Raw genomic sequence first — 17,407 nt, forward strand, 5'->3', positions numbered from 1 at the left:
GGTATAGTAGTATGGTAGTATGGTATAGTAGTATGGTAGTTTGGCTCTCAAACTAAAAGGCCACTTTAGTTTTATTTATTTTTTAATTTGAACCATATTATAATAAATGCGGCTTTTATAAAGAGCCTATGTTTTATTCAATAAGATGAATGTTATACTTAGTGAATATTTTCTAGGATGAGTGTTTTAACATTTCTTTTGTCTATGACAAAATTCTGAAAAAATTTAACAAAGACTCCTTGGGAGTTTCTGTCCTGCTTGCATTTCTGTGAGCATTGCCATCTTGTAAGGCAGAGGGCAGGTGTCGGGTCCGAGTTTCGGATGTGGTGATGTGTTTCATCTGGCTCAGGGTTGGATCGTGGCTTTGCCACTTCCTGGCTGAGTGATCATGGCCAGGTTGCTTATTGCATGAGCTTCAGTTTCTTCATTTGTAAAGTGGGGATGGTAATAACTGCACAGAGCTGTGAGGACCGAGCAAGAGAACGCGCGAAAAGTGCTTGTCACTGTGCTCGCGAACGATGAACCTCTGTAAATGTTAGCTGCAGTTACAGAGGTTTTCAGACAGCTTGGGTAGAGTATAATCTTATGTATCTTCTAGCTTGGGGCCAAGAAAGGAAGTTTGGGCGCCCAGAAACTGGCCAATACGTATTTCAATGAAATTGAAAAGCGAGCTCAAGCTGTAGATAAGATGAAGGAGCAAGACGACCTTCGGGCCAGGGCGGCGCCGCAGGAAGAATCCATGTAAGTTTGATTTCGTTACACTAGTATGTTTTTAGAGAATAAAAATATTACTTAAACAACTGCAACATTTGCTTTCCACATGCCATTAATTTGTCTGTAGAGAGGGTAAGGCAGAATTCAGTTTCATGAAAACCGACACTGCATTGACACGTAGATTGGAAGGACAGGAAGGAGACTGGTGGCGAGGGACAGCAGCAAGTTCTTGTTGGAGTTGTCAAGTGGGAAAGAAAGGATGGAGATGTATCTAGAGGTATTTACACGGGAAAGGTGCTCAACACCATCAGTGTTAGGGAAATGCGAATCACAGCCACAGTGAGATGGCCACTTCACACCCACGAGGGCAGCTGGGACAGAAAAGACAAGACAGGAACACGTATTGTCCCGGAGGTGGAGAAACTGGAAGCCTGGTACGTTGCTGGTGGCAATGTAAAATGGGCCCGCAGGCGGTTGTGGAAAACAGTTTAGCAGTCCTTCAAAAGCTAAACATAAAGTTACCACGTGACCTAGCAGGTCTGCTCTCAAGTATGTTTACTCAAGAGAAATTAAGACATACATCCATAGATCCACACAGAAGCTAATGCAGGAGTGTTCATGGCCACATTGATCCTAATAGCCCACAATTAGAAACAACCCAGTGTCCATCAGCTGACGAACAGTGAACAGAATGTGCTATGTCCATCCGTACGATGGAGTGTTGTTCACTATGAAAAGAAAAAAAGTTCTGGTATGTGCTACAACATGGATAAGCCTTGAACAGTTTATGTTAAGGGCTGGCTGGTTAGCTCAGGTGGTTAGAGCACAGTGTTAGAACTCCAGGTCAAGTGTTCAGATCCCCTTACCAGCCAGCCACCAAAAAAAAAAGCCAGTCACAAAAGACCACATATTATATGATTTTGTTTATGTGAAGTGTCCAGGATAAGCAGATTCATAGAGACAGAAAGTAGATTAGTGGTTGTCAGGGGCTGGGGGAGGCGAGAATGGGGAATGACCTCTAATGGTTGTGGGGTTTCATTTGGGGCCACTAAAAATGTTCTGGAATTTGATAGTGGTGATGGTGGCATAACCTTGTGAATATACAAAAAACCACTGAATTGTGTACTTGAAAAGGGTGTATTTTATGGTGTGTGAATTATATGTCAGTAATGAAATAAGTATAATGTGATGCCCTATAGGACTCAGTGACAGAATTCTAGATATATGATGGAAGGCTGTGGCTAGGGAGGCATTGCCAGAGTTTTGGGGCCTGAATCTTGAAGGAGAGGGAGAAGGAAGAGTTTAAGAGAACGGAGAGGAGGGATGATGATGTCTGCACTGGGGGACCTGCCTGGATTGGAGAAGCTGGATGCTACCATGAGGCACCTCAGACTCAGGCTAGGAGCTGTACATTTTACCTGAGGGGCAGAGAGCCGTTGTCTTTGGAAAGTGAGTTTGGAAGTGATAGCCAGGACAGAGAGATGGGGAGGAAACTGGAAGGCAGGAGGCCGGTTCAGAGCCCGGTTTTTAGTAGACATTTAAGGCTCTTAGAGGTTTTCGTTTGTGTTGAAAAAAGAAGAGAAGAGATGGGGAGGAAACTGGAAGGCAGGAGGCCGGTTCAGAACCCGGTTTTTAGTAGACATTTAAGGCTCTTAGAGGTTTTCGTTTGTGTTGAAAAAAGAAGAGAAATGTGGCCACCTGGGCTGCATGTGACTGAGTTTAAAGGACCAGAAGGAGAGGAGGAAGGGAAGGGGTGGGTGGGTGTCATAGAAAGGAGGAGCAGCGGGGGCCTACTATTGGCATATGTTTGTTTACTTTTTATGGTGTTCTGTCTTATTTTCATGTGTATTTTATCTGTTTTAGCTTGTGTTACTGTAAACTATCTAGTGAAGAAAATAACACCTATTTTATGAGGTTGTTTTAATTATTAACTTAGTTAATGCTCATTAAAGTGCATCAAACAGTGCCTGGCTCAGTCCATGTCATTTCTCACTATTCACACTGACAGTTTGCTGAGTGGAATTAGGTAAAGCCAGGTAATTTGAAATGTAGTTATCTCTCCTGTCATTTAACTCACCAAACATAGGGGGCAGCACCAAACTGTATTTAGGTTGAAAATGGTCTGAAATTCTTTATGCAGAATTTTCACTGAGTTGTCCCAGACTTTAAGTGCTGTTACTAAGCTGGGTTTTTGACCCTGGGCAAAGGGAAAGATTATATTTGAGTGTTTAGATGGCTTCACTTGGCATTTGGGAGTGGGCTCTGTCCAGATTGCTTATGCTTGAAGTTTTTCCAGGGAGTGTGTAAAATCCGATGCCTGATCAGACAAAAGAGAAAAGAGATAGACTATAGAAAGCCTCAGCTCCCTTCCTTCAGGTAAGGTAGGTGGAGAAGCATAAAAACACATGGAGTCTGCCACCATACCAGCCCGATTGTTCCCGCTCTCATCTGATCTCAAGCTAAGCAGGGTCGGGCCTGGTTCGTAATTGGATGGGAGACTGCTGAGGAAGGCTTAAGGGGAAAAAAACATATACGGAGATTAGCATATTTATATTAGAAGCAACAACTAGCCTTCGCTTGTATCTTTCATTAGGACTGTTTAATACATCATAAAAGCAAAGATACATATCAGGGGAATTTTATGAATTTGATTTGGGAACCCAATTTGGCAATTTTCTTGGCCTTGTTCAGAACAGACGCACCACTATGCCTTAATCACCATCACTGCTGCTTATTCCATTGAAGGTCAGTTCCACAAGCCGGTGCAGTACCAGCTAGGAGAAAGTGCACACGTTTCATCCTTAAGATGTGAGAATTTTATTCTGCAAGTTAATTTTCTTAATGGCTGTGAATAAAGTTATCACAGTTCAATAGACCTCCAGGAACAGCATTGGTTCTTCTACCATCAGACTATGAAACTGAATGGCCCAAGCAGTGCCCTGATCCTGGCCTTCTGGAAGGTTCTCAGCCCATCCTCAGAGGCTGTCTGTGTGCACACTTGGGGGGAAGGGTAGGAAGAGACAGAGCTGTCCAAGCTGCTGTGCTTGTTTGATCTGAGTGTCCTGTAGCCTTGCCTTGAGCCAGTGCCAGGAAGGGCTCCTGCATGTCTGAGAAACACAGTGTTCTGACTCCTTAACTCTGTTAGTGCTTCCAAAGCAGTGTTCCAGTAAGCCAGGATGCTAAAGTGTATGCTTGAGGGACAGACCCAGTCCCATGTCAGATGTGCATGCTTGAGGGATAGACTCAGTCCCATGTTAGATTTGCATACTTAAGGTTTAGACCCAGTCCCGTGTCAGATGTGCATGCTTGAGGGATAGACCCACTCCCATGTCAGATGCGCATGCTTGAGGGATAGACCCAGTCCCGTGTCTGATGTGCATGCTTGAGGGATAGACCCACTCCCATGTCAGATGTGCATGCTTGAGGGACAGACCCAGTCCCATGTCAGATGTGCATGCTTGAGGGACAGACCCAGTCCCATGTCAGATGTGCATGCTTGAGGGACAGACCCAGTCCCATGTCAGATGTGCATGCTTGAGGGACAGACCCAGTCCCATGTCAGATGTGCATGCTTGAGGGACAGACCCAGTCCCATGTCAGATGTGCATGCTTGAGGGACAGACCCAGTCCCATGTCAGATGTGCATGCTTGAGGGACAGACCCAGTCCCATGTCAGATGTGCATGCTTGAGGGACAGACCCAGTCCCATGTCAGATGTGCATGCTTGAGGGACAGACCCATTCCCATGTCAGATGTTCATGCTTGAGGGACAGACCCAGTCCCATGTCAGATGTGCATGCTTGAGGGACAGACCCAGTCCCATGTCAGATGTGCATGCTTGAGGGACAGACCCAGTCCCATGTCAGATGTGCATGCTTGAGGGACAGACCCAGTCCCATGTCAGATGTGCATGCTTGAGGGACAGACCCAGTCCCATGTCAGATGTGCATGCTTGAGGGACAGACCCAGTCCCATGTCAGATGTGCATGCTTGAGGGACAGACCCAGTCCCATGTCAGATGTGCATGCTTGAGGGACAGACCCACTCCCATTTCAGATGTCCTAAGAAGGAAATTTTCCTATGTAATCTCTTTCTCAGAGAAAGAGAAAGAACTTTTTCATTCCCACCCATTCATCTTTTCCAGAAGAATCTGTTGCTATAGTTATATCTATTCATGATTTGAAACAGATCTATTGTTTTCCTCCAAAAGTTATACTTGAAAGAATATTATTTATTTGCTAAGGAATAAAATACCCGTAACCTGTTCTGTAGGTATAATAGTAAAGGAAACAAACTACCAGATTAAAACAAAGAAATCCTGCTTGACTCATTAAAGGAAGGAAACAGCAAAAACAAGATTATTTTTTCCTAGCAAGAAATCCTGTTGCCATTCCCTGATACTACACAGAAATTTATTTGTATTACTATGGAATTTATGCAGTGCCTGTTTTATGAGGAATTCATGACATTCTACATGTTTTATAAAATGGACAACTTAGAAATCCTTATAATGTAGGTACATCACTTTTCAGGGCCCTGAAATTTTGTTGCTGTCTTATTAATATAGTACTGCTGTTATTACTAATATAGGCATAGTTTTCTTTATGAAATATTAGGTGTTTATTGCATTTTTAGAAATCTGAGTGTAAGGACAATGTTTTATACATCTTTTTACCCCTTTGGTGTATTATTTATAGCAGTATTTGGTAGAAGATCAGTGTATGACTGGTAGTGCTGGAGAAACTATTTGCTGCTGAAGGACTGTCCCATTTCACAGTGCTCTCAGAAGACTGATTACATAGAGAGACCCTATGGGAAATTATTTTGTAAACTGTAGGATCCTTTTATAATTAAGTAACTCCTCCTTAATTTATCTATTTGTAAAATCAAATTTATGTATATTTTTATCTTAGAGCAGACCAGTGAGACTACCCTTGTGCTTTGATATGTAATGTGGAAGTGTAGTAAAATAGTAATCCAAGTAAGAAATCTTGCTTCCTTCTATCCTATGTGTAAGTAATTTAGGCATGCATTATGTTATCGTACAATAACAGGTAATATGAACTGAACTTGAACAGTAATGTAGGTTCAGCAGCAACGAAAAAGTGGCTGTAAACTTACTCAAATTTTCTTGAGTGTCTGCTCGAAAAAGACAAGTAGGAAAAAATGCCATCTTGCCTTCATAATTGTTAATTATGGAAAGGAGCATGAAGCTAAGAGTATAAATTGCATGTTTGATTTGGCTTAGTATTTTAATATAAGAATACAAGATTAAAGCTGAATTAAGGAGCATTTGGCTTTTCTGGCAGTGTTTCATCATTACGATTAGCCTATAAGGATCTTGAAATTCAAATGAAGAAAGATGAAAAGACGAACATGAGTGGCAAAAAAAAAGTCGACTCGGAGAGACTTGGCATGGGGTTTGGAAATTGCAGAAGGTATGTGAAACTCTGCTTTCTTGGCTTTCAGAATTTAAAGCATTTTGCTAATCATGACTGGATTTTCCTTGGACCGTGTTAATTTCTACTTCAGAGGTATTTTCTTGGTATTCCTTCCCTTCTTTAATTGTTTTTGCTTTATTCTAGTGCTTAATATAGTATGAAAAAATTCCAAACATGGTTCTTAGAAAAAGGAAATAGGTCTGACTTGTTTTTTTGTTTTTTTTTTGTCTTTTGTCTTTTTCCGTGTCCGGCAACGGATCGCAACCCTCAGTGTTGCCCCCGTACCGGACCGGGGACCGGCAATGGGATCGCAACCCTCGGTGTTGCTCCCGCGCCTCGCTCAGCCAGTGAGTGGGAACCGGTCTGTACGTGGGATCCAAGCCCTCGGGCGGGAGCACCGCCGCGCTTCCCAAGCGGCACACTATCCAGTGCGCCACCGGGCCGGACCCATAGGTCTGACTTGTTAAACACACACCAGAGTGGATGCCCCAAACATAACTGATATATGTGACTGTGTTTTGTGGTTATAGTCCTCACAAAAACTTAATATTTTTGAAAGTTTACACTAAAAAAAATTGTTTTATTACTTATTAACCCTTCTAATAAATTTGTCTTTATTCTAGAGTATTGGTTAAAACATTCACTTTTTGGTGAAACAAAAGTCTTTTTGAACTAACTGATATAATTTTTTCCTGTTTTATTCTCTGTTTTCTCAAGTGGTATTTCACATTCAGTGACTTCAGATATGCAGACCATAGAACAGGAATCACCCATCATGGCAAAACCAAGAAAAAAGTATAATGATGACAATGATGATTCATATTTTACTTCCAGCTCAAGGTAATCCATTAAAAGTCACCATTAAAATGTCATTTTGAAAAGCAGTGACTGGTATGGACTTATTAGATTATTTGCATTTGGAGAAAGTACAAATCAAGTAATTTTGTTGTTTTTAAAAGCTTTGGCTGAAGCCAAGGATATCCTTTGGAATAAAAATTGGGAAAACATTTGTTAGTGGACAATGTTTGCTAGTATTAAAGTGTTTGATAATAAAATCAGCAACTGAGAGCTCAAATTAGAGAGCTGGCTGGTTAGCTCAGTTGGTTAGAGTGTGGTGTTGGTAACACCAAGGTCCAGGTTTCAAACCAGGTTACCAGCCCACCACCAAAAAATAAAAAATAAAAATAAAAAAACAATAAACAAAAGAGAGTTCAAATTTGAGGTAGGGGAGAAGTATTAATCTAAAATGTAAAATTGGAGAAATATGCAAAATCCTGAAGGTATATATTAAGTCCAGCAGTTGGATATTTCACAGCTGTGCCTTAGGGCTTCAGCAGATTCTTTTGTTTCAGAATATCAGCTTCAGGAAACTTCAACTGGCAGGATAGAATATGAAATAAACTCTATTTGTGTTTGTGTGTTTATTATTGAAAAATAAAATTGCACTTTGAGGGGACCCTAGGATAAAGCCTGGGCCCCTGTCCTTCAGCACTCACCATCTGATCAGGGACAAAGATGCATAACTCTGCTGGGAAGCTGATCATGGAGAATGAGGTTCAGGTTCAAGCAGCCTGCAGAAGCAGGGAGAACGCGTTTAAACTTGAATCGACTCACTTCGTGAGGTTCCCCCAAGAATCTGACCAGCACAGGGAGAGGCCTGCTTGCTAAAAAAAGGCACCAAGGGAAACTGTGACTTCACTGGAGGTGGCACAGCTGAGGACAGAGGGATGAGAACATGGGCCCAGGAGCCAAATGGCCTGGATTTGAATCCTGACCCCACCACATACTGTCTGTGTGACCCTGGGAAAGTTATTTGAGCTCTCTGTGCTGCAGCTTCCATATCTGTAAATTAGGGATCCTAAGAGTACCTACCTTACAGGGTTTTGTGAGGATTAAATGAGTTACTGCAAATAGAGCATTTGGAATAGTGTTTGTTTGTTATTATTATGTTTAGCAGCTATAATAATACAGAAACTCAGTTCAGGAGACATGTGGCTCAGTCTAAATGTTTAATTACTATTGTTAAGTAGTTAAATTAACCACATTGAGGGCCATTTTCAGGTTAGTAGTTTGTGAAAATTGAACATGTGCCTATTAGTAGCGGGTGGAGCTTAGCCAGAGGCTCTGTCACTTACATCTCAGAGGGTGTAAGAGCTGCCTGGCAGTTATTACAGGCTTGAAAGGCTTTCATATGTACAACAGATATATATTTCATATATAGACTAGAGATAAATATATATTAACTATTAACTAGAATCTAATTGTGAAATTATATATATTCCTATCCAAGTTTGTAGATAAGGAATTGTATAATGTTTCTCTAAGCATAGCTCCAGATTATTTCAAGTGCAGGTATTTTGCAAAAAAAAAAAAACTAGTAGTTGAGTAGTATTCCATGTCACTACTTTCAGAGACTTGGATTGGTTTATTGTTGCTCAAATTCTGTAACCTGTATAATATACCAGGTTTCAGTTTACTCAGATGTCATACCCAAATCATGCTTTTTAAAAGTGTTTAAGTAGGGCCGGCCTGTGGCTCACTCAGGAGAGTGCGGTGCTAATAGCGCCAAGGCCGTGGGTTCAGTTCCCATCATGCTTTTTAAAAGTGTTTAAGTAGGGCCTGCCTGTGGCTCACTCAGGAGAGTGCGGTGCTAATAGCGCCAAGGCCGTGGGTTCAGTTCCCATATAGGGATGGCCGGTGCGCTCACTGGCTGAGCGTGTTGCGGACCACACCATGCCAAGGGTTACGATCCCCTTACCGGTCAAAAAGAAACAAAAAGTGTTTAAGTACATTTTATATAGGATAAAATTAAATCCGTAATTTGATTTGGGAACTGCGTTCATATCAAATCCTTTCGGATGTGGGCGTGAACAAGGGACTGAGTCTGGGTTGTAGGAAACTCTTGGTGATGCAGACGCTGCATTCACCTACGTGGCTTCCACGACACCTTTTGCTTATTTCACTGCTCATTAGTGACTCCTACAGATGATAGAGTAGGAAGATAAAGAAAACAAATTTCAAAAAGAAGAAAAAAATTAAATTTCAAGTTAGGTCAGTACTGTTGCTTGGTGAGTAGGAAGATAAAACAAATTTCAAAAAGAAGAAAAAAATTAAATTTCAAGTTAGGTCAGTACTGTTGCTTGGTAGCAAGGTTGGTAAATGAGGTCACCCACAGAGATTCTCGCCTCCAGGTCACTGACAGGCTTCTGTGGGGCTTGATCTGCCCACAAGGCAGCTTCAAAGCCCTATAAGGGGCTTCAAGAATCCTTTAGCCTTCTCCTTTTTCAGAGGCTTAGTGGAAAGAGATAGCCCTCCTAAAGGCCTTTGTTGCTATGGAACGGTTATTTATGGTTTGAAGCCTGGGAGCAGATGGTGTTTTTATATAGACCACACATCTGGACTCCCTCCAGAGAGACATTGGTGCATCGTTTATTATGACCTGCAGGTGGTCTAACAGGAACGTAAGTGCCTCCTCTAGTCCTGCGTGGTAGGGCGACCACCATTAGTAGAACAAGGGTTCTGTTAGGTGCTTTGGCAACTGAAGTATGATAAACATGGACTCTCTGAAAGCAAGTCTATTAGTTCCATGAAGAGCTCTTATTGCTTCCAAATTATTCATTAGCCCATTAGAACTCAAATATTATGAATTATGAAAGAGTACTGTTTCTATTAAAAATAAGATCAAACATATCCTTGTTTTTTGTTTCTTATTGTTCCATTATTTCCAGGATAAAAACAATGTAAGTATATATTGAGTACAGAATAATTAAACCAGAACAATTTGCTCAGCCTTATAAAGTCAGTGTGCCCTTCAGTGGAATAGACAACTGTCTATAGCTGAAAATCAGATATAATGTGATATTGGGGTGCTCTTATCAAGGGGTTTTAAGGAATGTTTTCAGGGTTAGGTGAAGACAGTGGGAGAGCAAAGATAAAAGTAAAAAAAGCATTGATAACTAGGGTCTAGAAATCAAAACATGAGAACGTCAGTAAAGATTTGGAGATCAGGAGAGGCTGCTGGGTTTCTGCAGCTCTCTGGCTGCTGGTCAGTCCTATTCACCCTGTCCTTCCAAGAGGCAGCTGGAGGCCTGGCTGGGCATCTGTCTGTTCCCCAGTGAGTGGCTGGGTGCCTCCTGCATTGTGCAAGAGCATAGAGAGCCTCTCTGGGTGTTGGTAGGAAGAAAAGGCCCCACCACCCCATTCAGGGACCACTGCGGTCACAGTGGGGTCCAAGCAGATGGCTGTCTCTCTCCTTCTAATTTCTGAATAGTTGTCATTTAAAAATAATCCCATGCCCCTACATTTCAGAAGCACTTTGGCTTATAGGAATAAAGAATGTTGTTTCCTTTCTGAGTGCCTGAATCTCAGAGTTGTTAAGAGCCTGGAAATTCCAACCTGCCTCACTCCCAGCCCAGTGCTTGCACCCCCTCTGCACCCTCCGGGGGGCCATCCAGCCTCCTCTGGGCTTGCTCTTCTCCTCAAGGCAGCTCCGTGAGAAACGCTGCCTTAGGCTATTGCAGCTCCCTGGGTTTCTAAGTGCAAAGCAGCCTCCCTTCTGTAAACCAGTTCACAAGCCCCATGAAGGCAGGGACTGGATGTGTCTCCTTGCTCTGTATCTTCCCTTAGCAGCCTGCCTGGCCCTCATTGGTGCCTATTACGTTTTTTAAATTCCTCATTGAACTGGTCTTAGTTCTTTCCCTTAGGCCTTACAGATAGGTCCCTCAACCATGTGAGGAAGACTTTCCAGGCCAGCATGTATCCACAACCTTGGAACCTTCCTTTGAGGTGACTTCCAGCCCCTTCCTTGTCCTAGTGACTTCTCTGAGCAGGGATCAGTGTCCCTGCTCCTCCAAGCAGAGCCTGGGTACAGTACTGAGCTGCTTGCTCATCAGCGGCAGGAAAGCCTGGCCAGATTCCAGCTGAAGTCCAGATCTGCTTTGAACTCTGTGTCGCTTGCTCAGCGGCAGGAAAGCCTGGCCAGATTCCAGCTGAAGTCCAGATCTGCTTTGAACTCTGTGTTTTCCTTCCTGGGGAGGAGCTAGTGTAACAAGATTTGTTCTTAACGACCTTCTTGCCAGGGAAGGTAGAAGCCACATGTATAAATTCTGCTTTCTCTCTACTATCAGTATGAAATCACACCATCTGTTTCAGACAGCAGATTTATCCTCCCCGCTGCCCACTTCCCTTTTTTTCCTACCAGGAAAAAGAGTATATTTGCTTATAGCATTTCCCCCCCAGATCTTAGCTCATCAGGGTTTCTGCCTATTTATTTTTACTGGTTCTGGCTGCCGTCTTATATCCATCTTTGGTTTCTTGCCCCTCTGACCGCCTAGGGTTTCCATGTTTTGTGCAACTCCTTATAACACGAGCTTGTGCTCGCCTAGTTTTCAGTGTGTTTCCCATCCTCACTCTCCAGAGAAGCCTGGGTTCTCCTCCACTACCCTTCCTTTCCTAAGACTTAAGCCCTGACCTCTTCCTTCATAAGGAGTGTGTGTCTGGCTGGGCTGTTTTTCCATTCTAACAAGGCGTGGTCACTTTTTATTAAGGTTCTGGCACATCCACCTCAACTATCAGTCTCTGTCCTATTCCAGGCAAACCTTGCTGCTCTTGGTCAAAGATATTTCTCCATCGACAAAGGACCTAAAGCTGCCATTGAGTGCTGCCCTCTGAGCAGTGCCCTGCTCAGTGACGCTCAGCTAAAGAAGGTGTAAACAGACCCAGAAAGCCAGCATCTCCTCTGATGTGCTTACAAATCAGATCAAGTTTACTTCAAGCTCCAGACTGAAAGAGCATCTGCAGAATGGTTCATTGATCAATGATCTGTAGCTTTGTATCCAATTCCAGGAGGAGGTTAATTAACATCATTTATAGTCAACATGCATAATGTGGAAGGGATTGCCAATAAGAAGCTCCTTGGGTGGGCTCAGTTCTCCAGGCCCAGCAGCTTTATTTGTGACTACCTGCCCAGGCAGAACTAGACTGAAGAGAATGAAATATGTAACCTCTGGTGGATAATGCTCAAAGATGTCACATGTTGTCTGGATAGGCTCAGTTATGCTGCAGTAATAAACATCCCCCCAAATCTCAAGGGCTTGACACAATGATAGTTTATTTCTGTTCACATAAAGTCTGCTGAGGGTGCAGGGGATTGTCCAGAGTATCTGTCTTCTGTGTGGCACCTTGATTGTCCAGACTGATAGAGGTTTCATCTGCCTGAGACTACAGCACCTGGAAAACAAGACCTCTTCTGTGCAGCAAGGGAAGAGAGGACTGCAGGTTAAGCATGGACATTGAAAGGCCTTGGAAATGACACATCTTGTGTCTGCTCCTGTCTCATTGGCTGGATCTAGTCATGTGGCAGCCCCTTCAAGGGGGCAGAGAAGTACAGTCCCCTGCGTGCCAGAAGTGAGAGAACCCGATAAGTGAGCATCAACAAGGGCTTCCAAAGTCACTGTTCTGCTCTTAATCATGCAGGTACTTTGACGAGCCATTGGAGTTAAGGAGAAGTTCTTTCTCTAACTGGGATGACAGTTCAGATTCCTACTGGAAAAAAGAGACCAGCAAAGATACTGAGACGGTTCTGAAAACCACAGGCTATTCAGACAGGTATGAACAGCAAAACTGGGGGTTGTAACAGTGAATCCATGCAATTCTAGGGAGAAATTACTGATAACATGATGGCATGAAAACCTTTTGTAAGTAAATGATTTTGTTCTGCTTATTCAAGAATATTCTTTTTATTTTAAATAAGTGATTCTAAGTTGGAGGTGCACTTCAGAATCCCCTGCGGACCTACTAAAAAACATAATATGTGGAAACCTCTTCCCAAGAGATTCTGGTTCCATGGGTCAGAGGTGGCCTAGTCCAGGAATGTTTCACTTTTTCCTCCATTTTAAGGTATTATTTACATTAAAATTCACTTTTTGAAGTTACAGTTCTGCAGGTGTTGACAAGCACATACAGTCATGTAATATCACCAAAACCAAGATACAGAGCAGTTCCCTCACCCCCCAAAATTCCCCATGTCCTTTGTGGTCAGCCCTCCCCACCCACAAGCCCCCAGCTGCACTAGTCTGTTTTCTGATTTTTCCTTTTTTTTTTTTTTTGGTGGCTGGCTTGTCCACTGGTCTGTTTTCTGACCTTATAATTTTTCCATTCCCAGAATGTTATATCAGTAGAATCATCCCGTAACTGGCCTTTCTCGTCTGGATTCTTTAACTTCTCTCGCGCCTTTTGTTGACACCCATTCATGGTGTGGTGTTCACTCATCTTTATTCCTGAGTTTGTGTGTCCATGTACCTGTTGAAGGACTGTCTCCAGTTTTTGGTGATTATGAATGAAGGACCGTATAATTTATTGTCCAAACCAGGGAACTTTTGAGAGTGCATGGGGGCACTAGTAGTATGTTGGGACAACAAGTGTAACCTGAGATTGTCCCAGACAATAGGGATGAACAGCCACCCTACTCAATTTATATCCTACATAGCGTAGAGCAGTGTCCTACATACTTTACAGTGTATTTAGTACTTACTAATTGATCCGAAAGATGAAATAACACATTTGAACTGAAATGTGAAATAACAGACTCATTTAAAATAAGAATTCCTTCAAATGTGTGATTTGGATATTTATCATTTTTTTATTAGAATTTTTAGGCATTTTAAAGTGGCCTGACCTCCTTTTACAAAACTACTGCTGTTGGCTTTTTAAAAAATAAAAATGGAACATGTGTGCATTAGAAATGAGAAATGCATGTGCCTCACGTCAAATCAGGTTAACTTATTTTGGCTATTTCTAGCTGTAGACCTACTGCTCGCTGCAAGCCGGACTACGAGCTAGTTGAAAATACAAATGAGGCCCAGAAGAAGTTCGGCAATGTCAAGTCCATTTCATCAGATACATACTTTGGAAGACAAGCCCAGGCTGATGTAAGGGTCCAGAGAGTTTCTGTGGGGCCCCGTGAAGCAAGAAGGAGGCGCAGGTGTGGGGGCTGTGGCAGGAGGGGACGCTGCGTGAGAAGGACTGGGGCTGCCAGAGGCCCCGGCCCGGAGTGCTGGAGTCAGGACTCGAACCTGGGTTTGTCTGACTAACCACCCATCTGCTGCCTCGCCAAGCGGGGTGCTGAAGGCAGGGACTGTGTCTCACATTTCTCTTATTCCTGTGTTTCAAATAGCCATTATTCAATAGCTTTTGAATACATTTCAGGTGATTCTTGATATAGCTGTAGTTAATTTAACTGGGGTGATGACTGGCTGGTACGGGATCTGAACCCTTGACCTTGGTGTTATAACATCAAGTTCTAACCACCTGAACTAACCGACCAGCCCCGGATTTAATAATTTTTAACCATAGTTAAATGAAATTCATACTTCTGTTTGGGGGGATAGTTATTTATTTTCAGGTTGTTGCCTCTTTTCTTAGAAATGCCAGTGAGCTCATTTTAGTGGAATCTCGCTAAGCTGTAAGACTCAAGTGAAATGGAAGGACTTGAGTTTTCCCTCCAATTCTGGAGTGCTTATGCCAAACTCTTGGAGACACCTGCTATTGCTAGGCTTCTTGGACCACACGAGACATGCTTCCCTGGACTGTGCTGGTGTGATTTTGCAGCAGTGGGACTGTCACCATCATTTCAAGAGTAGAGTTGCCTCTTGGCTATTCCCTGCCCCTAAAGTCTGCCTTGTTGTAAAGCTGATGGCATTCAAATGCAGTTATAATGCAGTGAAATGGGGGTCAGAAGAGCTGCCCAGCGGCCTTTCCTGACAGCCGGCTGAAAGCAGCACCACGGGACGCTCTTCTCCTCTGGCTCCTGTGCACTGGCCATGGGGGCCGTGGTGTCGTCTGTTGGTCTGTGTGCCTGTGACCTGCCTCCCCCTGCAGAATGTGAGCTCATGCTGTCCATCCCCAGGGCCTGGCTGTGGCAGTGGCTGTTGGAGAGAGACAGCCAAGGGGCACAAATACATTCAAATGACAGCTTTTTGGTGATTCTTTTTGCAAAATTGCTCGTGACATTCGGAGCCTTATGTGGTCCCTTTCCTTTCCTTCTCTAGTATGAAACCAGGTCCCGTCTGGAGAGGCTTTCGGCAAGTTCCTCCATCAGTTCGGCTGATCTGTTTGATGAGGAGCATAAGCAGACGCCAGGTAATGGGGGCCCTCCTGAGAGTTGGTCCCTGTCGTGACTACAGCATGAACACATTTCATTTGGATGGGACTTTTCCCTTTTCTAAGATATTTTAGCACCCACTATTTGGTTTCTTATCTCCACTGTAAGTCAGGTAGATCAGAGTTATTGTTCTAGCTTCACGTGTGAGGGATCAAGTCATGAAATTAAATCAACATCCCTACGTGACCTGGCAAGTCATCTTCCTGAAGTGTGGTCATGGATGAGTGTGCTCCAGCACACATGAATGTGGTGTCAGAAAGCATGCAGCGTAGCCTTGGAGGTGGATGACCCTGGGCCCCGTGTGATGCTGAGACCTTGAGTAAGTTAGGGCTCTCTCAGCCTCAGTCTCCTCCTCTGTAAAGTGGGTGGACAATATCTACCTCACAAGTTTGTCATGAGCCTTAGATGAAATACTGTATGTAAAGTGCCATCCGGTGTCTGGCAGGTGCCTCGCAGGCCCCAAGGGTGGGTAGAGGCAGGTAGGAGCATGTGACCCCACCAGCAGCAGTCTTCCTGGGAGGACGGAACACAGCTTTGGAAGTGGGCATGGGGAGAGGAACTGCCCATCTCTCCTGTCCCTCTTCAGGGTCAGACCCCACGGAGAATGTGTATGGTTTTCCTGGGGCAGAGGCTGGGCTAGGATGGGAAACCCTGTGAGCCTAGGCAGTGAGCCTCAGAGCACGGGCCCCTCACAGACCACCCAGACTGCTTCTGCCTGTGTAGCCTGAGCCTCAGGAAAGCCGTACCTCACAAGGGCCTCTGCCAGGCCGCAGGTGCAAGGGATGGGCTCTGTGGTTAACACTAAACGGCAGTGTCCCCTGAGGTCATTTTAGGGGCCCACTTAGCAACAGGAGAGCCATGGGGAGGGGGATTTCAGGAGCCAGGCATTCCAGGCCTAGCAGCCTCTGCACCCTCATTCCCAGCCCTGCAAGAGCTGGGAATGGCTCTAAGGAAGGCCCAGAGTTGCTCTGCATGGGGTGGCTGACCTGGGTGGCTGCTTGGCTGGACAGTCCTAGAGAACAAGTATTTTCTGGGTCCAAAGGGAAACAGCCTCAACAGAGAAGGTCATAGGACAGACCTTCTGTGTTGGTGTCTGGAGGATGTTAGCGACCCTCCGTGGCCCTGGGGTGTAAGTGGGCACTGCTGCCAGATTGTCGTGCTGCAGTGGGAAGGAGCATTCTATCCAGGTAGTGCCTAGTGAGCCAAGGGTGTGAGCTGGCAGAGTGGACAGCCAGGGGGCAGAAAGGCGGGTGGCCCTTCAAGGAGCGAAGGACCAGGGCCAGCACGTCTGCTGCTGCAAGGTTGTGGTGGGCAGGGTGGCGGTGGGGCTGCGCCCACAGGTGCTGTCCCTGCGTGGGCCGCGCACCCAGTGCCCACCCTTCCGCCCTGCAGCCCTTGGTCGGCTGCTTTCTGACTGGACCTGTCATGGCGCTGAGTGATGGGGGGGGAAGGTGTGGCCCACAGGCTTGCGTTCTCATCTCTGAACTTTTGGTTCTTGGCCTTTTGTCAGAGCCACTTCCTTTCGTGACCAGCCCTGGCAGAGAGGCACCCAGCTTCCTTTGGAGGGTTCCCGGCAGCCCCGGCCAGCTGCCCCCATGGTTCAGGAGCCCCGATGCAGCCGGGCAGGCCAGCCAGAGACCTAAGTTGTTGAAGATCACTTCTGGGAATGTGTGTTTTGTAATGCAAACTCCTGGAAGTTTCTAAAGCATTACTGTTTGTTTTAAAAAAAAGCTTTTGGAGATCAAATGAGACCAGCCTTTCCAGTTGTTAAAGGAAAATTGTGGCTGGCATGTATTTACCTTCCTGCTCCCTTTCCGAGAACAAAGGTCCACTAACTTTTTTGGCCCTATGTGGGTGCCAGACAAACTGGTCCATGGCAACGCATGGTCACTGCAAGGGTGCACCCAGGGTGCCAGGTTATCCAGAGGCCTGATCCCCATGCCATGCTGGCCAGTCCACCGCATGGCAGAGCCTGTCCTCCCTCCCCAGCCTTCGTTCCAAATGCAAATGGACCAGCCTGTGGCCACCGCCTCCTTCTGCACCTTCCATCGGGCTCATATAAAAGATGCCTGTGATGACCGCCCTAAATGTG

At 44.7% G+C, this 17,407-nt stretch overlaps 1 protein-coding gene across 1 annotated transcript in view; it reads left to right on the top strand.

Annotated features, from left to right (window-relative positions):
- ARFGAP3 (ADP-ribosylation factor GTPase activating protein 3) overlaps positions 1–17,407 on the top strand; it is a 49,831-nt gene that overhangs the window by 26,558 nt on the left and 5,866 nt on the right. Inside the window, exons 8-13 of the mRNA XM_008580002.1 lie at positions 599–741; positions 6,024–6,152; positions 6,873–6,995; positions 12,630–12,761; positions 13,954–14,083; positions 15,203–15,293. Coding sequence (XP_008578224.1) covers positions 599–741; positions 6,024–6,152; positions 6,873–6,995; positions 12,630–12,761; positions 13,954–14,083; positions 15,203–15,293 — 748 coding nt within the window. The remainder of the gene's footprint in view (positions 1–598; positions 742–6,023; positions 6,153–6,872; positions 6,996–12,629; positions 12,762–13,953; positions 14,084–15,202; positions 15,294–17,407) is intronic.

The sequence above is a fragment of the Galeopterus variegatus genome, unplaced genomic scaffold, assembly GCF_000696425.1.
Source record: "Galeopterus variegatus unplaced genomic scaffold, G_variegatus-3.0.2 Scaffold2000, whole genome shotgun sequence".
In the NCBI taxonomy this organism is placed as follows: domain Eukaryota; kingdom Metazoa; phylum Chordata; class Mammalia; order Dermoptera; family Cynocephalidae; genus Galeopterus; species Galeopterus variegatus.